This window comes from Hermetia illucens, chromosome 2, assembly GCF_905115235.1.
Source record: "Hermetia illucens chromosome 2, iHerIll2.2.curated.20191125, whole genome shotgun sequence".
In the NCBI taxonomy this organism is placed as follows: domain Eukaryota; kingdom Metazoa; phylum Arthropoda; class Insecta; order Diptera; family Stratiomyidae; genus Hermetia; species Hermetia illucens.
In genome coordinates this window covers 120,964,989-120,990,094 of record NC_051850.1, presented here as the reverse complement: position 1 = coordinate 120,990,094, position 25,106 = coordinate 120,964,989, and the positions used below count along the sequence as shown (strand labels likewise).

General features: G+C 39.7%; 1 protein-coding gene across 1 annotated transcript in view; it reads right to left on the bottom strand.

Annotated features, from left to right (window-relative positions):
* Positions 1-25,106, bottom strand: part of LOC119649842 (neuropeptides capa receptor) — a 131,295-nt gene that overhangs the window by 27,113 nt on the left and 79,076 nt on the right. Inside the window, exons 7-9 of the mRNA XM_038052186.1 lie at positions 22,993-23,137; positions 22,019-22,190; positions 21,702-21,806 (exon numbers count right to left, since the gene is read on the bottom strand). Of these exons, the coding sequence (XP_037908114.1) occupies positions 21,702-21,806; positions 22,019-22,190; positions 22,993-23,137 (422 nt within the window). The remainder of the gene's footprint in view (positions 1-21,701; positions 21,807-22,018; positions 22,191-22,992; positions 23,138-25,106) is intronic.

Here is a 25,106-nt window from a genome sequence, read left to right as displayed (position 1 = left end):
TTTTTAAGACGACAGAATAAAGAAACTTCCAAAACAGTACAGTACCAAGGAAACTATGTAGAAAAATGTAAAAAAAAGAGATTTAAAAAATACCGTTTATATTTGATTAACCGTCGTATCACCAGATTAGCTCTATTTTTATCACAAATGCTTGATATTTTTACGAATTGTGTCCTAGCTTTGCCTTGGTAAAATGTCAGTGCGATGACTAAGTTGGTTAAGGGTCAACCTTTTAATCTTGCGCAACAAGAAGAGACATGAGTTACGTATACTAATCCCTCAACGGTTATTGAAGACCTCCTAGATGATGTAAACAGTCGTCTTAGATTATCAAGTAACACGATACCTGTCTAGACAATATTCTTAGATCAAGCAAACAATTGTCTCCAATTATTAACATAACTAGCCAGCAGACAAAATTATTTCGTAGGAATTTCAACCGAATGCAATGAAGCATTAATGACTAGATAAATGGGCTTTGTATACGTATCAGCTCGTTCAGTCGTTTGCGAGATTTCTAACCGTCACGCTGTCCAATAGATAAATTTTGTTTTGTTTTAAATTCAAACTGCAGTCTTTCTTTTAGAACTCAGTGGAACCAAGACTCCATCATTTTTTTTGAAACTGTACTACTCGGTTACGAAACTCATGCGAAAAGTGTCAGTTTAGCTTGTCCAAACAAGAATTCTTCTTGATAGAAATGGAAGTAAAGCCTTTTAGGTCTGAAGCGTCTGTTTTGCCAAATTTGATGTAGAATATAGAATATGGGGAACCGATTTTTAACAACATGGAATCGGTGCCAAATAAATTTTCTATGCGGCAGTGAAACATGGTGAAATGGATTAGCGAGAAAAGCGAACACTATACTATGTATGTCTGCTCATCTACTCGTTATTATTTAAAGTCATGAATAATGCTGCTCAAGAGATAAGTTTGTAGTTTTGTAAAAATATTTTCCATTTTTACTTGCAATCGCAGATTGGACCCGACCCAGAAATATGTTCATCCATGACAATAATGACTGTATTATTGCGCTATTTCCTGAACCTGAATTTGAACCTCACATCCAGCATCCTGACTGGAATCATGTTACAATGTGTAGTACAGGGTATTGTAGACGATGTCAGCAACAATGCTTCGATGAGTTCATGATGGTTTCCAGAAAATTTCCCGGAAATTATTGTAGAGTATTACGTGAAGGGAAAGAGTATTCTATTGAGACCGCCGACTTGCCAGTATAGAATCAAGAATGTAAGACTTTCATTGTGTAAATAGTTGTTACCGAAAGTATTGAATATAATAGATGAGTTCCCGGCTCCCAAGGTTATTTCTAAGACTCAAATGAAGAGCCAGGAAGCTCAGGTGTCTGTTGTCCTCCATTGATGAGCACAGCTCTAGAAAATTGAAACCAGTATGCTTTCCACATAAAGCAAGATAAATTTTTGTGAAACTTGAAAAGGAGAATGCGAGGGTAAATGGTTCTAATATTGTGCAAATTTTGAACAAATTGAACTGGCACTGAAAATAATTGACAGATTAAACAGAGGACCATAATTAATATTTACAAAGAAAGCGCTGCTAGGCATGGACGTAAGTCGCAATTTTGTCTTTTGAGCAATCAACTAAACGAGGACCAGGGGAGAATAGGGATAAAAGGATTGATTGAAAACATGAAAGCAATAGCGACAGCGAGATCTGACTTATTGGTAATCCTATTTCTCACGGAGAAGGCTTACAAAGATGAAAGAGAGCAATAATTAAATTAATTCGTGCTTTGCTTTTACTTTCGTATTTTGCCTATTAATAGAGCCTTCAGCAAAGATAGGAAGGCAGATTTACTTTACCAAAAATGTCGTTCACCTTCTGAGAACTGAATGTGACTTTCATATACATATATATAATCGTTTACAGAAATCATGATTTAGGTGGGTTATTTGGAATTTTGATTATTTAAGGGTACAACATCAAGACTGGCATTGCAATTATTGAGGATATCCTTCTATTATTTAATAGAGTAATATTGCATAAGAAAGGTTTTTACGATCAATGGGGGTAACATTGTTAATTATCATTCCAGCCTATTACTCATCACGTTAAAAATGATTTTGAAATAGTTGATGAGTAGCAATGCGATGATCTGAACTCCGCACCTGGCTCTATAATGATCTAAGGGGTTTTAATATGGTCAATGTAGGAGGGAGTAGAGCGGAAACTAACCTGCTTTTTAGTGCTCAAATGTTTGAGGGGTTTTGCAGGAAAGACATAAACACCCCTTTAATTATCAAAACCGGCATCCTTTCGGAATTCTGAAGATCATCCTCTTCTTTTATTGCCAGCCAAGGTCTCCAAACTTTACGGATGAGTTGAAGTAGAAAACTGCAGAGGGAGACCGTAACGGTTGGCGGATTCATTCCAGTAGAGTAAATTGATGTCAGAAATGGTTTCAGTTCTGTTTGGAAGGCAATCGCTATTCACTTGTTGTCGTGGCTAGCCGTTTTATGCACGTCCGGTGGAACTTTTCCGGAAGATACAGGAATGAAAATCGCGGTGAAGTGCTCATTATATAATACCTTCGTTGTAATTTTTTTTGTCACAACGTTCACTGCCCTTCATTTCTTACCCTTTGCATGGACCAGAATTGAATGAATGCTATTTCAGATATGGTTGACTCACTACGCTAGAAAAATCATTATTGCAAACACTGGATTTCATAGACTGGTTGGCTAATACTAATGTTCACTACAATATTAAAAGTCAAAGTCACTTTTCATCTCTTTTAAGATATTATTTTCGTAGGTTTCATCTTCACTATTTTAGTGCCATTGCGCTACGTCTTACCCTTACGAAGCAAGTCGTCTCCGCTGGCATTAGACATTAGAATGGAGGGTTGCATACCTAGTATGCACTAGCATCCCCGAAGAGGTTACCATTTTTAAGCACAAAATTTATATCTTTGACATGTTTGCACATATGAATACTTTAGAATTCGGTAATGTATGAGGGAATAGTTGGCATTCTTTTGCACGTTATTCACATAAGATTAACACAGAACCTTTATACCTGAAGCGCGAGCTTCTCGCACTTTCCGGGCTTGATCTTGATCTTGTTGTTGTGTTTCTCGCACTCAAATTTGCTTCCTACCTCGGCATCTCCTCCACGAAATTATGGGGGCCGATAACTGCATTGAGAGCATCGTTTAACCTAAGTCCTTCTATCGTGGATCACAGACAATGGAATATAGTTGTAGCGGCGCATTCCGGACAACTCATCTAATCCGAAACGCTGCAGGAACCGTGTTAGGTGGTAATTCAATTCTCTATATTTTCACCCGACCTATCTCCCAATGCACGGGATCAGTGTATGGATCCATCGGCATATCCTTTACAGCCCTTTGCTAGTGCCTTTTCGGAAGGTCGTCGTCACTTTTGCCTCCTTGTCTGATAGAAACAGTGTGCCTCATTCGGTAAAAAATTTAAGGTAATCATACCCGCGATGACACACACTGCCTCACGGAATACTGTCCTATATGCACTGCACACCCTTAGCGCAATTGGCCGGTATGCCGAACCGACCCTTCTCTGGTTCATCGTGCTGTCCAGTTGACCCACCCAGACAGGAGCCGCGTACAACAGGATTGATTTCACCATCCCTGCGATAAGTAACCGGCGACTAGATTTTGGCCTTCCAATACTAGGCATCATTCTTGCTAGAGATGAGCTAGCCTTTGCTGTCTTCTGTTCAAGTTCAATTTGCCATCACCGCCTGTTAGCACTGATGAAGGGAACAAGTGGTTCCCGAAATATCAGTATTTGCAAGAATAAACATTCACACCAAAAAACGAGAAACAACAAGTTTTTATTATTTCAAATAATTAATCGTTGGAAACACCGCATAATTTCACTGAGAATTACATATAGTAAATTCTTCCAAAATTTTACCTCGTTGCCGTACAGGATAATGTCATATACTCTTATCCCATCTCCATATGCTTCGCCATTATATGTCAATCTGATTATAGTTTTTAATTTCTTTGGAATGCCACCTCTGCGTAAATAATTTGTGGATATTGTTGGAAAGCATTGTCGAAATCAATGAAGAGGAAGTCAAGTCAGCATCGTGCAGAGTGTTCCAAAATTATCCCAATGGTGCTAATGTAGTCACTGTAGGAGGGTCCGGAACAAGAACCAACCTGCCCTTTATCTATCAAATTTTCAAGATATTACTTGATACTTCCAAGACTTTTTTATCTATTAAATTTGGGATGGGGCTCATCACGCAAATAAATACTCCTTGAAATGTCACATTTAGCACGGCTGTTCCTCTTCGGAATATTAATTGTCGCCTGATTTTCCCAATCACTGAAGAATATTTCTACGTAATTCTCCAGCCAAAATCTCAGTCGGCCTCAAAATCATTCTAACCATTTTTTAGGTATACACCTAAATTAGATTCGAAATTTGCAACTTGCTTTTCCCCAAATCTGTATCCCTTTTAGACGTCTTATACGACAAAGGAGTCCAGATCACGCGGGAATCCCCACCCCATTGAGGCGTCAGCCCTTAGACTTAACAATAAATGTTTTTAGTGAGGTAAGATTTTTCCAGCTTATATTCTGAGGCGTCTAGGTTTTACGCTGCCATTCAGATAATATTGACTCTTCCCTGCACTGCAAGATATTGATATAATTAAAAAGATGATAAATAATTCTATCTACATAATCAAAAGTTTTAGATTTGTTATGCATTAAAATGCAGTTTTTCCTTTTCGTAAACTTCGCCAAATAGACGAAAGTCGGCACTAAGGCGGTATTCTCCATGGACGGATAAAATAAGGGGGTACCATCTGAACCACGTTGAATTTTTTTACGAGAAGCCATTCATTGCAATATTCTGCTGCGGCCTGCTTCGCAAAAGCTTCCTGCAATTGTGTCTAGAAAAGTTTATCATCATTAATATAAATTCAGTTAAGTCATTTTCTGGTAAGTCCACAAAGAAGGCCCGATTTGACTTGTTCAAAGTTAGATTCAATTCTATTTCTGGAATTCTGGCTACAATTTTCGGAGACCGAAAATCATTTCTGAATTATTGTCTCCTCTTTCGGCTCTCACAGTGATAAAGCTTTGCCTTGCCAGCCTACAACAATAAATTATATCTACTAAATGTGGGAAATGCTGTGCGTGGGTTCTTGACTCCAACTTAATAACGAAAAGAATGGGTTGATAAATGCGATAAAATTTATATCAAAACGTCAACTATTTATCCGCGTTCAGGTTTCCCCCATATAGCCTGAGCGGCTAGAGTTCTTAGTATCAAATTCAGATTATACTGAATGCTCGCCCCCTTTTCAACCGAAGCTGGAACTGGCATTAACGGGAATCGCTTCATATTATTGCGATAGGTATTCCTTACTAAGGTTTTTAATTTCCGGAGTGTGGGTGACATTGCATGAGATGAGGATTAGAAAACGTTGTACTGTTTTACACGGCGTAAATCCAGGTTGTTTAAATTGAGGTGGATGGAAGATTATTTCTATTGGCGTCATTAAGGTTCCTTTCGAGACAACCTGAGTCTACTAGGAAGTAATGTGGAGGGCAATATGATGATTCAGTCACTTGGTTTCCAACAAGCAATCTACGATGCAAATCCCCTTGGTACTCAAGGTTTTTGAACAGGACACATCCGTTTATCTTCTAAATCGTTGTCAACGATGAAAAGTCTGGAGAGCGACCCCATTGATTTCATCTGGCCTTGGACATTGTTGAGGGTCCGCCTAGTTAATTTTCTTGACCTCCAAAACTATGCCGAGGTCTTTGATATAGTCAACTTAATTCAGTTCGACATTTGTAAGGTAGTAAATTCTAACCGTGTTCTTACGGGAAAAGTTTATTATTTGGCACTCGTTGATTTTTCGACACCTCTATGAATTGGAGTTTGGATTGAAAAAAATGGTCATCACAGTAAGTTCAGATAATATAGCACAATTTCAAGTAATTAGCCTAGAATCGATGAGATACGTCCGATAATATTCTGTATAAAAAGTATCCGAACGAACGAAATTTCTTGTGGTGATTCTTTGAAAATGTTAAACAAGGCCTTCGGTGACTCGTCTATGTCGAAATGCAAACATACGAGTAGTGCCAATCGATCAAAAAGGGGCTTTAATTTGTGGAAGATTTTTCTCGTTCCCGACGGCCTTCAACCTCTACCTACCTCTACCATCGACAAAATAAAGAAATTAGTGCTTGAAAATTGTCAGTTTACTGTTAGAGGTTCGGCATTGATAAAATGACTGTTCGTGGAATTTTAATCTGCGTTTTGGGTATGAAGCGCGCCGCTGCAGGATTGGTTTTGAAAGAGCTCAATTTTTTGCAAAAGGAGCATCGGGGAAACGTTTCGATTAGTATTTCTTGAAACCGGTCTTTGTTCTGACATTCGTTAGAAAGGCGCGGAGTGGGAGGGGTGGAAAATGATAATTTCCTTAACGGACCCATTCTCAGAAACTACCCAACCAAAAAATCAGAAAAAAATCATGAAGCTACCTCTATATGATGTCCAGGCCACAAAATACTCTCCATATCGATCTCTGCTCAAATTAAGTTAATAATAGTACATTACTATTTTTTGGGGGGAAATTGAGTAGAAATCCCCATTAAGTTTATCTTATAGTTATAAAAGTTTGTACTATAATAGTATAGAATATAATATTATATAAGGCATGTTAACCCCAAGTTTGATCAAAATCGTACTATTACTAACAGAGTTACAGTAGCTCAAATTTGACTTTACGGTGTAAATTCACTGCAACTAAATATCAATATCACACTGAAGTGAGTAGTCTGACATGCTAAATGCATGTACATAAAGGGCTACGTACAAATGGGATAATTCCAGACTCAAATATACTCACAGAAGAAGCAAACAAAACCTTTCATACCTGAAGCGTCGAGCTTTCGGTTTCCCGACGGGGTGTGGTGCACCCAGAACTTCCTCTGGAAGGACAAACAGTGAATATGGAATATTACTTGTATGAAAATTTTGTTTGGAAATGAGTTGTCCTAAGCCCGCCATCCACTTAATGACGGACTGCACTTGTTCGAGAAGCAATTTACTCCTTCTGTTAAATGCACTGACTACTCATTTCGTGGGCGAGCGCCCAGTTCTTTAAAAAAATTATGTATTTGGCTTTGACGGTATCGATCGAGGGTAACGTCTGATAAGATCGCCTCTGCCCAGCGATCGAAACCGTTCAAGCCAAATACATAATTACATGTATGTCTAAAAATGTCCGACGCAAGAGACCAAATTTGTGGAAGGATAATTCGTGGATTTTGCAAGACGAAAATGCGCCTTCTCACAGAGTAACGATTGTGAACGAATACAAAGATAAAAACTCAATTATAATAGTTACATCGACCACCCTCGTATTCACCTGATCTAGCTCCATGCAACGTTTTCCTCTTTCCCAAACTGAAATTACTACTCCGTGGAGCCCGTTTTGAGTCAATTGAAGACATAAAATAGAATTCACATTGTTAATTGAAGGCCATACCTTATTTGGCCTACGCAATTTGTATGGAAGATTGCGGATTCGTTTTATATATATATATACTAATATGTACTAAGAAGAAGAGAAAGAAGGAAAAATGACTATAGTTTTAGATACTAGACCTCGGTATTGAATAAAGTGAGTTCGATTTAGATAGTGCGACTGGAGTCAATTAATAAGTGATGCAGATATCCCAAAGTTGCCTATTGAAAATGCATGATAACAAAAGTTCTTCTGAAGTCTTTGTAGACCGCATCAACTTGACATTTCTTCTCCACTTTAGCTGAGACGTCAGAAACTGGAATCAGGAAGGTAGTAGCTAGTAGTCAACTTGCCCTTTCGAAACCCATGTCAGTGTTCATATGGAGAACACTTCCAACACCATATTCAGAGAAGTTAGCAATAGGTCAACACAGTGCATCGCAAAGAAAGTTGGGGTTACGCTGAAACCGAGTCCGGTGTTGAAGTTCAGCTCTTGAATAGCTTTAATGATTCTTCTCTGATTGACAATAATTTTGCCAACAGGGGATGTGGGCTTAAGGGGGTCATCCCGTGTGTCGGATTCGCAGAATCGAACTTTTTGGCATCAATTGTGTCTAGATATAGTGTAGAATATATGGGCAAAGTCATTTTTTGATATTGGGAGTCGTTCCGAAATTATAGTGTTAAACACGTCACATGCCAGATTTATGTCGATCGTCGTAATAAAGTTCGTATTTTTCGGTCCGAATGATGTTCGAATGACTTTGCTAAAAGGACAAGAATTGAAGCCAAGGCTATACATGTGATTCTTGAAGACACCTAAGGTTTATGGACTAGGTATAGCAGACTAATGGTCAGTTAAGGTTTTATGGCTAAAAATCGCATTCTACTTTTTAAATGCGTTTTTCTCGAAACTGCATTTTGAAAATCGGCTGCCACCATAGCCCAAAATCTATCCAACGAAATTCTTTGAAATTTTCACGACTTATTCAGAACATATTTGTACGGTCCGTAAACTAGGATAATTGCGATTCATTAAGTAATTTTTTTTATTCATTGAAGAAGCCATGAAAAAACACGAAAATTCTCAAAAAAAAGTTTAAAGCGCTGCGAAAAATTTACCTTTTAATATTTTTTAATCCTAGTTTGCGGACTGTAGTTAAGTTTGTATGTTAAAATGCCGTTTACTTTTTTCTTTAAGATGATCGCAGTGCCCTCTAGCGTGGCAACAGAAAAACACTTTTTTTCCGAGGTGGGTGTATAAATTGCTTTGAATTTCAGTAATGAACCATGCGATCGGGTTGAAAAAATTACTATGCACGCTCAAGATATTACTAATCTATGGTAAAAAATTCATATTTGTATTTTTATCCAGTTCTTCATAAAAAAAATTCTAAAAAAGCCCAAAAAAACGGCCTTCACACGGGATGACCCCTTTAAGATCAGCGGAAGGAATTGAGAAGCTCACAGATTTTCTGTAGGCAAGTGGACATTCCGATCTCTCTGAACATGGAGTAGCTTTCCTGTTGATATTAATACAATTAAAGAATTTTATCGGGTCGGTAATGAATATATTTACAGATAACGATATGCCTCCAAGAATTTTATGGACGTTTGTTTGGGTTTGTCCATCATACATACTGCGGCCGTTCTACACAAAACCTTATAAAATTTTATTATTTGAAATCAAATCATATACCAAACAGCATGACGATGAATGATGAAACAATCAAAAATACAGAAAAAATTAATAAACCGTCCAATTTTATATAAAAGAGAAAATCCCAAGAACTCATAAAAATTCTTAATTGAAACTGTTTTCCGAAGTCGGAAACCCCAGTGACTTCATTATTTAACGGTTGAACTGAGAGTTACCCAATAAATGAGACTTTAATGATTATGCTGTATCCCCGGGGTGTCTCCCAACTAGACAGGGCGATCGCAATGAACAGTGTAGATATTAGTCCGTGGATATGATGGATGGAATTCATCATATCCAAGCACACCAATCAAGCAAATCGTAGAAGTTATTCTTTTAGAAATCAGAATTCTCATAAAATTCAACATAACATGATAAGGGATTTAGCGGGAACCAACTGATTGGAATGGAAAATTTAACAGGAAACGGAAAAATATGATGGAATTAATTGCTCTGCTGCATTTATCATCATTTTACTGGAAATCGTAATTAAGCAGAAGATAAAATACTGTCACGTGCCATTTCTAAATTACCGACTGGATTGCATTCGTTTTATAAATTAACGTGGACATGAATGTGATTGTTCAAATTTCCAATAATTTTCACTTTTGATGACGATTTCTGCATGTATAGCAAATAGTCACTTTCATTGCCTAAGCACGAATATTTTGGATTAAATAGCACTAACTTATTTCAATCTGAGTAAGTGGAGAGCTGAATTGCAATCTATGTGATGGATATGTAATTCTGGATCATGAGCACATTGCAGGCAACAAAGCAAAGTATGGGAAAGTTTGACAATGGTATCTGATCCAGAGACAGAGGTGTCTTTTTTTGGAGGCGGAAAACTTTAAATGCATCAAATGCCGAAAATCGTTTTGAGTGTACATAAAATTGTCTTTATTTCATAGATAATTTTATGGCATTAACAGCTGAATATGATTTCTGGCCAGTTCGTCCAGGCATGCAACTTTATATAACCCTAGGGAAAATAATCCAAGGGAGTCAACACACAGGCCTGTCTTAGTAAGGAACCCTAGACATCCCGGTTTTGCGCTGAAGTCCGCCAATTCGATATTCCTAAAAGCTGCCTGGAGTTCTGGTCTACGCAATGGCTTCATCTGAAGCATGGTCTACCGCATCCTCTTTTTCTACCATAGATATTGCCTTTATTAATTTTCCGGGCTGCATCATCCTTATCCATACAAATTAAGTGGCCCGTCTACCGCAATCTACTGAGCCAGATTTTATCCACAACCTGATGGACGTGGTGCCGCTCATAAATTTCACTATTATGTAGGCTACGGGATTGTCTATTTTCATGTGGAAGAGGGGGGCAAAAATCGTTCGGAGGATTGTTGTCTCGAACGCGGCCCAGAGCTCGCAATTTTTTTTGCTAAGAACCCAAGTCTCCGACGAATATTTAAGGACTCGCAAGATCCTAGTTTTGTCTAATAAGAACTTTGATCGTATGGTGTGACTTGTAATGGAATAAGGCGGATTACGATGGTCAAACAATCATCATGAGTGACCGGAGGTGACCAAAATGGCAAAGCTATTCCAAAACCTAAAAGAAATTGGGTAAGTATTCCGTTAAGGTCTACCCGCTAATACTTAAGCTCCATCCAAGCGCTCTGTCAACACGCGCTGGCATACCTCTGTATTAGCGAAGCTCGGGAATGGGATGGAATGTAGGGGGGGGTGGGTTTGAGTCCTTTGGGTGCTTCGATCTCTCGCATGTGAATTTTGCAAAATTCACGTGTCTATACCGGTGCGCAGTGGGACTTGCGCGAGCCTAACCAAATAAACACACGCCTGGTAAAATCTGAAAAAGAAACTAAAAACAAGTCGGGAAACCGGACGCTAGACGCTTCAGGTATGAAAGGTTTTGTGTATTTCTTTTATAAAGAGATTTGGGTGTGCATTTGTCCCATTAGAATGTAGCACGTAAAATATGCGTATATTATGTGAAAATAGCCACTTTCAAGTGATATTGACATTCATAGTTTCGAATTTGCAGAGAACGACAGCTTTGACCTAGTATTACTTTGTTAGTAATAGTGCGATTTGCACCAAATTTGGCAGGATCATGCTCTATGCTGTAGCCTATATTGTTGCAGACTCTAGGGTGAACTTAAGGGGGGTTTTCCTGTCAATTACTAAAAATTATAGTAATGTACTATTATTAACTTTATTTGAACAGGTATCGGTATGGAGGGTATTTCGGAGCCTAGGCACCATATAGTGAGGGCCCCCTGATTTTTTTCAAATTTTTCGGTTGGGTAGTTTCTGAGAATGGGTTCATTAAAAAAATGACCACTTTCAACCCCCCGCACTCCCCACCTTTTCAACAAATGCCAACACTAAGACCGGTTTCGAAAAGTACTAATCGAGACCTTTAATTTAATACCCCACATGACTATATTTGATAAAAAAAAATGTACACCCTCTCTTTGCATGTATGGGGACCTCCCCTTAAATTGGACGTAAAAGGATGTAACTCACTATATGCGTGAGCGTTCACAGTTCCCACCTTTCTACCAAATTTGGTGCCAATCGCTATAACCGACTCCGAGAAAAATGCGTGTGACGGACAGACAGACAGACAGACAGACGGACAGACAGACCAGTTTTCCTATCCATTCCTTATAATATACCACGAAAGTAGAGTCATTCTGGTGAGTGTGTTGCGTTTTCTTTTAAGGGACTTCACTAGGGAAGCCTTTTAAGTATTGCTGGAGATGTGTCCAGGCCCTGTAAAGTGTCTTGCCTTGACGTGCGTTTTGTATGGTGTTTTCGGGCATTCGGCTTTGCAAGGGACCGTCTTTTAAGTATCCAGAATACGGGCCTTGTCGGCTGGAAGCTGAAAGGTCGGGAGAGGGATGTTAGATGATGGCAAATATTTGGTTGGAAACAGAGGCATGTAGCGTGAGGCGGTGCGTGCGTCATTTACGAATTTCAGACAAAGAAGAGTGGATTCTTGCGTTTCTACTGTTAAGTACAGTTTGTACATTACAGACGTTTGGAGCGAAACAGTTTTTGTAAGTTGAAATACTGTCTGTTGGCAGCGAACAACCGTGCGCGGATTTTATCGTCACAGCTGTTGTCGGTTGTGATTTTTTGACCCGAGATAGGAGAAATTATCAACCGTCCTAAAGTTGTAATCTCCTATTTTTATTATTCTCCCTTAACCAGAGAGATTTGATATTGTTGGTTCGTTGGTTTTTGGCGATGTACTTCGTCCAGCCTTCATTAATGTGCAGCCCAAGATCTCGATCTCGATATTTTGTTTTTCGGACAGTTCATCAAAATACTCAACCCATCGCTTTAATATGCCCATTCTGTCGGAAATCAGATTTTCCTCTTTGTCTTGGCAGGATGGGCATCGAAGTGTACAAGGCTTCATCCTGATGAATTGTTGGTAAAACTTCCGCGTCTGGTGTGGTTGTTCCTTGTACTTTTCTAGTTCACAGACTTGTTGGTTCTCCCAGGCATGCTTCTTCCGTCTGTGAAATCGCTTTTCCATTCGACGGAATTTTTGGTAGGTCTCTGCGTGTATGGTATGCACCCTAGACATTAGAAAGGTCAGCGTAGGCAGATTTGTTGAAACTTCTCTTAAGACCTAGGCACAGGTAAAATGAATGTTTACCGCCCATTTCGTACACTTATGCTCAACGATGAACAATAAAGCTGCTGGGAAACTCATCGAGAATGGAGGAGAGGAAAGGGTATAGCGAATAAAAGAATTAGATTAACTTTACCACCATTTAATTTTCACTTAATTTTCCCTCTACGGCTGCCATAAATTTCAATAAATCACGCTGGGCATATGATTAGAGATGCCGTTAATAGTACAGTCATTAAAGCTGAAAATCGAATGCGACCTACGAATTTTTTCAGTCAAACCGAGTTAATATGAAACTTGGTGAGGGGAGGGGAGCGTAGAGGCTGGCATAAGCGACAAAAGCTATACGGCGCCGATGGATTCCTCGTCCCTCCGGGATGGAATTGTTTTTTCGAAATCACCACAGAAATCGATTAAATAATCAATTCTAGAAAACACACTTTTCTTTAAACTATGCACTTTATTTCCACTAAATTTCCAAAATTTATTGCGAGGGGCGGTTGATAAGTCCGCGGCCTAAGGTACACGCACAGAGACGATGTCATCGGGAAACTCGGAATTCTTGCAATTTGAAGCATGGCCCAGTAAACAAATTACTTGTCAAGGAGGGCATACGTCGAAACAAATTTTGGAAGAAATATCATCCGTTCTCTTATAGTAGCTCGGCTATTTCTACAAAAGAAAGAGTCCTTTGAAGACCACCCCCGCCCGGGTGGCCCAGAGACATAGTGACCGAAGAAAATGTTAAAAATGTCGAAAAATTAGTGCTGGCCGTTCGAAGAATTCAATTGTGGCAAAAAGTGGAAGAACCGCATTTTAGCAAAGCACGAGCTGCAGAGACTTTACATGAAAATTTACACCTGAGAAAAGATAGTGCAAGTTGGGTACCGCGAATGCTCACACTGCTCGATAAGCAAGGGAAATTGTAGAGTTGTAAAGACTTTTTGGAGTTGTGTCAGAGTAATTTGGATGAAATTTGCAACCGTATTATGACGGTTGATGAAACTTGGATTCATCAATATAATCCGGAGCCTAAACCACAGTCGATGCATTGGATAAAAATGGAGAAAGACCATCAATGAAATTCAAAGTGGAAAAGTCGGGGTCGAAGATTATGGCTACCACTTTCTGGGTGAGGGATGTAATTTTACTAATTGACCACTTGCCTAAAGGGACTGCAATAAACGGCCAGTACTATGCTAATTTACTGGGTCAGGCATGTGAGGTAGTCGTACAGAAGAGACATGGCAGGTTGGCGCGAAGAGTGTTGTTGACAACGCGCTCGTTCACATTCCTCATTCTGACAAAATTAAAATTATTCTGTAAAAGGTTTGCAGACTTTTTAACTGGTGCGATCGCTAAGCTGCCCCCAAGTTATCTCTTTATTTCATCGATATTTCTATCCCCGGCCTATGAAAAAGCTTCGAGCCCAGGGGAAATCAACCCCTACCAATGTCTCATTAGACCTGCTATGCTATTGGCACTCTAGCTCCACTATAATCTTATATAATCTGTGGGCATAGTCTATAATATTTCGTATCAATGTATGTTTCTCTTGTGAAGAGTTCCTTCTATACCCCCCCCCCCCCCCAATAGAGTCCATAATACTTTTGAATACTTTTTCTCTCATTATGTTCTTTGAATAAAATTCCATAAAATTATTATTACTCATAAATGAGCAACCCGTACTACCGGAATCCGTGAAAGCCGCTTTTCATATAATCCTCGTTGACAAAGGAGACGGAGGACACAATTAGAATTTAATTTGAATTCTCATTCTCAATCGCTGGTTCCTGAATATTGTTCAATAGAAAGGTTCATTATCCTCAGTCGAGTTGACACAGTTTATTGCCTCCAGGAGGAAAATAAAGAAAATGACAAATTATTTTCGCGGGAATGGTTACGGATGAAAGGAGAGCGCGTCAAGCGCATCCAAAAGATGAGAAACTCATAATAAATCATCGATAATTTTCATTAAAATCGGCTGAGACAGTGAAATTATATTGCAAAACGCTGTGAATTGCAAATGAACGACAAACCCAGACAGCTGCCTACAATTCATCTTTTTCCAGTTATGGAGAGCTTAGTGAACTAAGTATGAATTTTCCTTTCTTTTTCAGTCCAGTTCACTGCGGGTTTGCCAAGCGTTCCGCATTAAAATGAAAATTTATGTACAAACGGCACTGGATGGCTTTATTTTATCTAAAGCAAAGAACCGAGAGGAAATGCTAGAAAATAAACAGCAACGAAAGAGGTCGTAAAGCATTTATCTACTCGTACCATCAGATTTGTTCTGAAATCCAGGCGGTCGGGCAGAAACCAATAAAAGCATCACTGCATTAATTATGATAAGCATAAATGCTAGGATTATTATACACGACCATATCCTGGTAGCATTAAAAAACGAAAAGGGATTATATCCTGGCTGTAAAACGCAATAATTTCCTACCGACGCACTGGCTTATCCGCGTAAGGAGAAACGAGGAGCGAAGCCTAAAGATGGATTGCAGGATAAATGAGCATTCAATGGCACTTTATTCGACTCACTTTAGTGTTTGGCTCAAATTTATTATCCTGATGGGAAATAGCCAATTTTTTGTGTACTCTCATTTCACCTGAAATCTCTCAAGTTTCTTGGCTTATTGATGGGCATCAATATGTCTGGAAGTAATTTCGTTCCAGTCAATAGCTGTCAGTCGGGTCATTCCTTCAACAAATGGAAGTAAGTTGATGGTAACAAGTTTTCATCTGATTAGGTTCGGAAAGTTTATCGGAACAAAGTTCATAAGTTACCTCATCCTCGGGATAATTTTCTGTTGGGAACAATTACAATTTTCCCGGGAGTCTCAAGTTAATAATTAGTGATTCTGGAAGTGAATCCAGGTGTACAAAGGAAAGTAATTTCTTAAGATATTTGAAATTGAAGGAATCTAATACTTTTTTAATAGAAAGCCAATCACCTAATGACTTGTACTGGCTGTAAACAAAGGATGATTGTACTGCGTGTATAGACGATTATATGTAGATTAAACTGTCCTTTCAATTAACCAATTTGCCAATTTTACGCATACAATACAAAGCAGTCATTTGAATCTAGCGTTCACTGTTACACTAGGAGTGGGACCAACTCTGTTAAGCGGTCTATGTGAGCTAACTTATCGCTCACTAGCTAAGCGGCTCACCCTATTCGAATATTATCAAAACGCTGCGAACATAGGCTGGCAAATCAAGAAATATCTTCGCCAACCCACGGTCTTATGCGAATCATGACCCTACCCAGTTTGCAGTCGGGGGTAAATAACCGTTATTAGGCGGAACCGCACTGGTGACTGGTCTGGTCTGGTGACCAGAGCGTAACCTAGATCTGCTGCTGGTTGTGATGATGCTCGACGATTTCGTCTTGAATCTCCTAAGGCAAGTTTATGTGTGAGAAGACATGCTGTATCGTAATTACCAAAAGTAAAGAATAGTCTAGAGATATGCTTTGTAAGTTGGGGCCTAAAACGCAATAGAAGCAATCGCTATTTGTCATAAAAGGTGACTAATGGGGATAGAATTGCCATCTGCAATTTTCGACACTTTACTGCTACCGAAACATCGACAACGCCTCGGATAGGGACTGACCTCATGTGCTCCCGAAAAACGGTAGCGAGAATCCCCAGAGTGCCGGATTTGTCCAAGCTGAACATTAATTCCAACAATGTGAATTCTAGGCCTAAGCGAAATAAAATAGTGGAACTATGGGGAGCACCCCTTCCCTCTGGCGGCAGTATGCTTTTGTACTCTGGAAAGTCAAGTGTCAACAGACGCAGATCCGGTGTCAGGCTATTTCTAACGGTTGCTGTAATTCGACCTGCGACTCTGGTTCAGGTTAAGGACCATCACTATTGTACAGTGTTATGCGCTAACGAAGATTTCCAATATAGTGGAGCAGGATGCTTTCTATCAGAAATTTCGCGTAGTTCAGGTGAAGCTTCTTCAAGGTGACATGTGGCATCATGATGGGTGGACTTTGGTAACACCTTCTTCGGATATGCAATGGTGGAACATGATCTTGGTGACCGTAACCATAATGATGGAAGGTTTGTAGATATCTATCCGCCATTGCCATATTGAAATATTTTTCGAAGCTAGAGCTTGTCATAAGATCAGTTGAGTTCAAATTGACCGACCCCGAACGAGCAATTAGATTGACCACTTCACGATCAATAGTAGATTTGGGAGTTGTTTTCTGTATGTCCGCAACAAGAGGGACGGTGACATCGACCACGGAAGGGATTACCCTCTTATTGTCGCTTACGTTCGCTTGCGTCCGGCACTTTTCACAGAGTTGAAGACTGCGTTTACGGTATATACGTTATCTAGCTGCACAAGTGGAAAGACCATCCAATCAGGGTTCTTAACGGTATCACATCTGGGAAATTTTTGCCTTTTGTGGATGAAACGATTAGTCATCGTAATATGTGAATACGGACAGAAGCAGAAAAGAAATAATTTCGGCCATCACTCAAACGAAGTAAAGCCGGTCTCCCCGCTGCGTTATTTAGTACTGCACCTTTACTATTTCCACTGGTAGGGAAATCTTGGGAAATCTAAATCTTCCCAAGGGAATGGTAATGGGCTTGTGTTTGGAGCGTGACAATTGGAGGGTATCTGTGTGCTCCGTCCCATCACAAACCGAAAATAATCTTGGAATGCATCAAACAACACCTCGAAAGCTTGGTAAATAGGGAGCAGGCTGGTTTCTGTTCCAGATCGTCCAGAATTGACCACGCCAATAATATAGGGATAATAGGGCTTTCAACAGTGTAAACAGGGAAGGTATTTGGAGTGCTTTACGCAGAAAGGGCATTCCGGAAAAACTAGTAGCTATAATTACTGAATTATATTGTATTATGGCGGTCACGGGTTGCATCGAGGTAAAATTTTAGAAGAATATGACGTCAACAGTGTCTAGAAGGTTACAAATTGTCACCGATATAATTTCTTCTTGTAATCGTTGGCATTGGTCATGCTGCTTTGTTCGGAAGACGCGGACGAGTTCGGTGGGCTATGATACCTTTGCTCAAACACCTCAGATACACTGATCCTAGCCAAATAGCTTTGGATTTGGAAAGAGAAGCAAGCAGAGTTGGACTGGAGCTAACCACCAGCAAGGTTCTCAGTGTGATGGGCCATCATACTCTCTCTACCTGAATTAATCGACAGAGTATCGAAGGCGTCAATGCAATTGTATATCTTGGAAGCGTTATTTCCGTGGATTGTGGCATGGAACTGTATTATGCCTAATGCATTAACAGCACTAGAAGTTGAGAGCGTTGCATGCTGATGAATTTTCTGAATTGCTGTAAAGGAGTAGCACAAGGTGACTACCACTGTCAGGTATCATCGGGATACGCTGATATATTTCAAACAAAGAATTTGGCCAGCGCGCAGGCCTATCACCCGTGGGCAATGTGATCGGAAAGCGGAAATGGCAGTGAATAGATTCATTACGAATCATTTAGGAGGTGTGATAATTCTATTGCTGGTTACGTCCTCGCAGTGGAAACTACTCTCCTAAGATGACGAACGAATGCGTCGCCTCAAGAGCACTTGACACAGAATAGTAGAGGGGAAGTGCAGTTGGACAGTTTCTGCAGTACACTTTCAAGCCCAAAAACAAAAAGAAGCCAACGTTTACTGTTCATCACGCAATAAAATACTTTAAAGAAAGTGGCTCCGTTTTTCGCAAAACAGTTGGTGGTGGAATTGTGAAAATCTATTCGGAGTAAAGACAACGGCAAATTTTGCGAAACATAAGAAACAACTTCAAGACAACTGCAGTATCTTTTGCAAAAAATTTTAGCACAAAGTTATAGTAACAGATCTTCCTAAAACCGTTCGCAATTTTCTTCACAGAGAGGGATTAAGGGCCTATGTTCCAAAGGACAAACCATCGCTTTCCCAAAGAAATATTGAAAAAACAAGTTGAAGTTGTTAGTAAGACAGAATAACTTTGAAAAACCGTTATTTTTTAGGCCGAGTCTAAATTTGACATTGGTGTGCCGTGGAAATTCATAATATTGAGCCAACAGTTAAACACGGCGGTGGCAGCATTATCATGTGGGGTACTATGTGATCATTAGAATGATCCAAAACACACAACCAGGGTCGTTAGGGATGGGTCCTCTATAATGTCAATGCCCAGTCAACTCGCAGCCCGGAGTTAAATCTGATAGAACACTTGTAGTCACACGAAAGAAGCCACGCAAAAGAGAGGGAAAATTCAAAAAGAATTTGAAGAATCACATAATGGATATCTGGAGGTCTATTTCTGCAGAAGTGACCGAAAAACTTGTAGGATCAATGAAAAGAAGACCTCTCGCAATATTAAAAATTAATGGTTACCGGGTAAAATATTAATCTACTCAATTATTATCATAAATTTGTTCTCTTTGTGTTAAATTTGAAATGTCCGATTTTTTTTTTGTCTGCGGAAAACCCTCATATTTTTGGTTTATCGCTATTTTTCTGCTTAAAATACAACTAATTAAATAATAATAACGGTAGAAAATGCACATGCAAATGAATTGTTTTATTCTCCAAAAGGTTATCTGAAAATATAAACTGACTTGAGAGACTTCAAATTATATTGTAGTAAGTGCCCAACTTTTTAATTGGTTGACTGTATGTGTATATTAAAGCTTGGCAAAATATGACGGAATATTTTGTATTCTTAGCTATTAGGTTGTTGCACATGAAATGGCCGATTTGGCAATCAAACGAAGTTAGCTGCGATTTTGCTATATCAAACGCTTTTGGTGTCGGATAATGAAGTATAAAGACTCCTTCATTTAATCAAAGAGTGATTTCAGTTTTGACCATCGTTGGGATAAGAGTGAATAAAAACGAAAAAAGGATGGAAAAGAGCCAAGAACGTATATTTTTTTCTGTATGAGTTTAAATTCGGTTATAAAGCAGCGGAGGCGACCAGGAACATTAACAGCGCATTTGGAGCTGATACGGTAAGCGAACGAACCACACGGCGGTAGTTCGAAAAATTCCGGTGAGGCGGTTCAAACCTCCAAACCGTGAGCCACGTGAACATCCAGCACCATCGATTGATAACGACGAGCTGCGTCTGCTAGGAACTAGGAAAGATGAAAAAGCTCGACAAATGTGTTCCGCATGCCCTTAAGGAGCAAAACATGGCGCTTCGAATGGAAATTTGCAATTCTTTACTCACCCGCAACAGAAGCGATCCCTTTTTGTACAGAATAGTGACATGTGATGAAAAGTGGATATTATACGACAATCGTCGCCGATCAGCCCAATGGCTAGATGCTGATGAGCCATTGAAGCGTATACCGAAACCGAGCTTCCATCCGAAGAAGGTAATGGTGACTGTTTGGTGGTCTACAGCTGGAGTTATCCACTATTCTTTTTTGGCACCTGGAGGAACGATAAATGCACAGAAATACTGTACCCAACTCGGGGAAATGCACCAAAAATTGAGTATTCAAGCACCGAGATTGGTCAATAGAGATGGTGTGATGCTCCTTCACGACAATGCACCTCCTCATGTATCCAGAACAATGGTTCAAAAGTTGAACGAATTGCAGAATGAGACTTTGCCTCATCGACCACATTCACCGGACCTTTCGCTAACCGACTACCACTTTTCTAGGCATTTGGATCATTTTTTGGCGGAAAAACAATTTAGGAACGAAGAGGCTGTCAAATTGCCTTCGACGAATTTATCAACACCCGACAGTTGGACTTCTACGAAACTGGCATACATGCTCTTGAATCTCGCTGGGAGAAGTGTTTTGAATCGACTGGCGCCTATTTTGAATAAATAAATAAATTTTTGTAAACTTTACAGTCGTTTCAAATTTTAGTACCAAAATGGCTATTTCATTTGCAACAACCTAATATCTACGAGTGGAATATCGTGCACACAGAGTTTCGCACATAAGATGAAAACAAAATCTCAATACTCGAAGCGCCCAGCTTCCGGTATCTCGATTTGTTTTAGTTACATTAGAATTTTCGAAATCGGTAATTATAGTTTGACAGCTGCGAAGGTCAAACTGTGTTGGCATTTCTATTCAGTAAGTTTTGGTAAGTTATCATAGTGATCCAGGATGATGCCAAAACAACGCTTCCAAATTGGGGAAATACGGTCAACATAATGATCGTTTTCGGACTAATTTTATCTTGTCGATTCAAAACCATCAACAAGACAAAGATATGTGCGTTTCTAACAGAATATTGATTTATCGTTGTTCTCAACTTGTTGGCATTTATCCTTCGACCACGTGGAACATTTCATATAAGGATATTGGGTCACGTGGCTGCCCTACAACTCGTGCAAGAATAGAAGCTAAATGACCCTCATTTTTGCATTTCTGTTCATTAGGCTCATTTGAAAGCGAAGACCATTCTTGTTGACGAATCACCATAACATCCATTAAAATTGACTGTTGTGCGGTTTACACGCTGGCGGCATCATCGGTCCCTATTTTTTTCGTAATGAAGAAGGAGCTGCCCTTACGGTGAATGGCGAGCTCAATCAAGCCATGCCGCCGACAATTGGTTTCAACAAGATGGCTCAATTTGCTATACAGCGCGGTTAACATCGATTTATTGCAAAATCGATGTGATGACTACTTTCTTTCCAGAGGTGGTCCTGTTAATTGGCCCCTCGTCCGTAAAATTTAACGTCCCTCGATTACTTTTTATGCTCTCAAACCAGCAGCGCATACAGTCAGATTTATTATTGATTAATTAATTTAATTCCTTTTTATTGAGTTACTGGTCGGAAATATGTCGCTAACTTCGGCAGATTAAAATTCAAATGCTTACCTTTAAATTTGGTTTGCTCCCTATGGTATTACTTCGCCAAAGAAGGTTCGATTTCACGGAGTCCCGATCTTTATAGTGGGAGTTTCGAACAGATCGCACACGAACCTTTGAAAATAGAAAAGGAGTTTGCAATTATTATCCCGGGAAAATTTGAATATAAATTAGATTACTCGTCAATAATCTCTCCTGAAAATTGTGAGTAACCGAAAGTTTTCGAATATAAATGAAAAACAAGGATCATTTGCTGGGATATATTTATCATACTATAGTTTTCCCATTAATGCATATCCTGCAGCAAGGATGCCTTCGTGACTTACCAAATGTGCACCATCGTAACCAGTAGAAGCAACAGTTGTTTCGCGGAAGCTCGACTGCTCCCTCGCGAATCCGTTATTTTGGTAATAGCCCTTCTTCCGTCCGCAAAGAGTTTCCTTGAAAGCGACCCTGTATCTACGTGACATCACATTGTAAAGGATTGGATTTATCGTACTGTAGCGCATAGCATGTAGATAAAACCATTGGCGAGGGATGGAGAAAGCCATGTAAAGTAAGAAAGCAAGAAAAGATAGCATGTAATGAAAGTCTCATAAGTGTCGAAAGTATGAATAAAAAACGATGCCCTAGTCTTGGGCACTCCACCGTTATGAGGATGGAAGCGGAAACGTGCCAACCATTTTTTATGGGACTTTCCACCGGGTATAACGCGAAAAATCCAAGTGAAAATGCTTTTAAAATCATAACAGCACAAAGTGATGACAATGCGGCGTTAAATGTAGTGGTTCTGGGTTACCAACAAAAGGGTCTCGCTGTTGAGTGCCTGACATTATACTTGAAATCACCACAAAATTGTATATATTTTTGTCATCCCGTGATGGCAGCCATTGTTCTCAGTAGCATCATCGTGGTTCGAATGCTAAAGAAATAATTAGGTCACAGCGTTCAAACTGCTTCTTTCCAGATATGAAAACACGAAAAAAGTACAATTGCTTTTTACAAATTTAACAAAAAACTGGTCTGGAAAAAAGCTTATCTTGTGCAGACTGGCGGTGGCACTTATGAAATTCATGCATAACGTTCCTTCGCAAGGTAATTTACACTGACCATCGCAAATGACTCTCGTGTTGGCTAGTTTTGCGGATATTAAGGAGTTTTTTGTCAACGTATCATTTGGAACGGAATGGGAGTTGCCACTTCATGGTCGGAGTTCCAAACGCGAATTGGTAACACTCAGTAACAAACGACTCTAAAATCCCATGGAAATGATAAAGTTATGGCGATAAAGGTAACGTACCAGGAGACGTAATAAAACCATCCGGCGACAGAGAACAGCCAAGTGTTGACATCCTGAAAATGCACCCAATCCCGGGCGTATAAGTACATAAGCCGCTGCGCATGGAAAGGCGCCCAGCACACAAAGAACGTGATAACTACCGCCGCTGAAAGCACAAGAAAAATATAGAAAAACATAAAATATACAAGAGAATGTTTATAATATGATGACATATTCGTAATGTGTTAAGGGGGGGTGAATGGTGTAGTGTTCTGTGTGCTTAATGTCGGTTGTGATTGTCAAGCATGGACGATCTCTGATGTGAACAATCTTAGACGTCCTTGGGAGCTTATCCGGCTTTCGAATGTAAGCGCCGGCACTTTCTCCGACAAAGGGGATGAATGGGGTGGATGTGCCCATATATGGATGTTTACGCGTATAAAAACGGCACGAATTATTTTCCTTAAGGCAATAAGACGACGTTTCCAGCTGGCTATTAAGAATGGCATTTGACAGACTAATTTTCGCTCTACATAATGTTATGGAACATAAGATACAAAATAACGTTTGAAATATTTATGGTTTATGCATGACTGAGTGGGGGCCTTAAGAGTGGGTGCCATTTCGTGACGGCGGGAGTAATCGCGGAGCACGCGAGGATATGTATTCCTGGTATTCACCAGGCATTCATTTGAACTGTTAATAATTTGATTGATTCCGAATGTATTTGTCATTCTACTTCGTTGAAGTATTGTAGAATTATAATACCAATGAAGTCTAGACATGCTTGATTCATGGTGCCGAGTAAGTGGGCGTTCAATGTACTTTCACGAAGCTTTTAAACAAAAATAAATTTTGAGACCAGTTATTGTGCTGTGTGTACAATGAGCAAATGATAGGATGAATACTCTTAATGCCATTTAAAACCGTTTCTGTTTTGTTTTCAAAGAAAGTGGCATTCAATTATTTACAGGGATCTGCACTATTAAGATTGTTGAGCGCATTCCCGACTTCGTTCAAATTACCCAAGGGGAATTTACTCATAAACAAAGCATCGCTCTCTCTGTATATATATATTTACTTCCTGGATCTACAGAAGGTGTTTGACCGTCCACCACACAAACTCATCTGGTATGCACTGCAACATCTAGTGGCAGACCAACTCGTGAGTTAAATTACTCTGCCTTCATTTGAAGAACAAAGTGTGGCAGGTGCATCAAAACGTCTTCGTATCAATGCCGATATTCATCATCCGCCATTCTCCTTTATTTATGTCGATGTCACTGTTATGTGGGACATCTAATGTTCAGCACCCACACGCACTGCTGTATGCAGGTGATGTGTAATAACTTAATGGACTCGGTGATGATCAAACGACAGTCCAAGTTAGTCTAGACCAGTTTTTCACAAATGGCGCCCAACGTGGGGCACGATTATTCTTTAAATTCGGGGCTTAACATTTGTTTGGTTCAAAATTAGTGAACCAATGGATTATAGACTTTTCTGGCTCCCAAATTCGCTTCAATGTTTGGGATAGAGAGACATCGGCTTCATAACATACTAATGTTCTCCGCTAGGCATTGCGTGCGCTTGAAATAAGTGTTCGTTAGCTTCCTTTTCCCCATCCCACGAAAGTGGGAGTCATTCTTGCGAGTGTATTTAGTATTGTTTTCAGGTTGAAGTGTGAACTTCGCAAAGAAGCCTCACAGGTTAACATTTCCTTGCCCTGACCTCCGTTTGTGTTTTGTTTGAGGCTTTAGCTCAAGTCTCTGGAAAGTGGATTTTGTCGGCTAGATACTGAAAGGTTCTGCTGCCCGATCATTTCCAGATTGTTACTTTTCGATAATCAAGATGAACTGAAGAAACGTCTTTTTCTGGTTATCAGTTCTGTTAGAAACTGTAGCCTGATGGTGTATCCGGGCACAAGCCCCACCGACACTGCCTCGACTCTGCCCTGGGAGCAGCGCGAGCAAAAGTGGTTACTTTTATGCAGCCGCAAACGCGACAAGGGTGCAAATTATACCCAATTTAAAACTGCCAATATTTTAAGCTCAAGTCGGGCCAAAGCTAAATTCTGCTTTGTTTGGAATGTGAGGAATCAGCTCTCAAATGACTAAAAGATCGATTAAATTAAG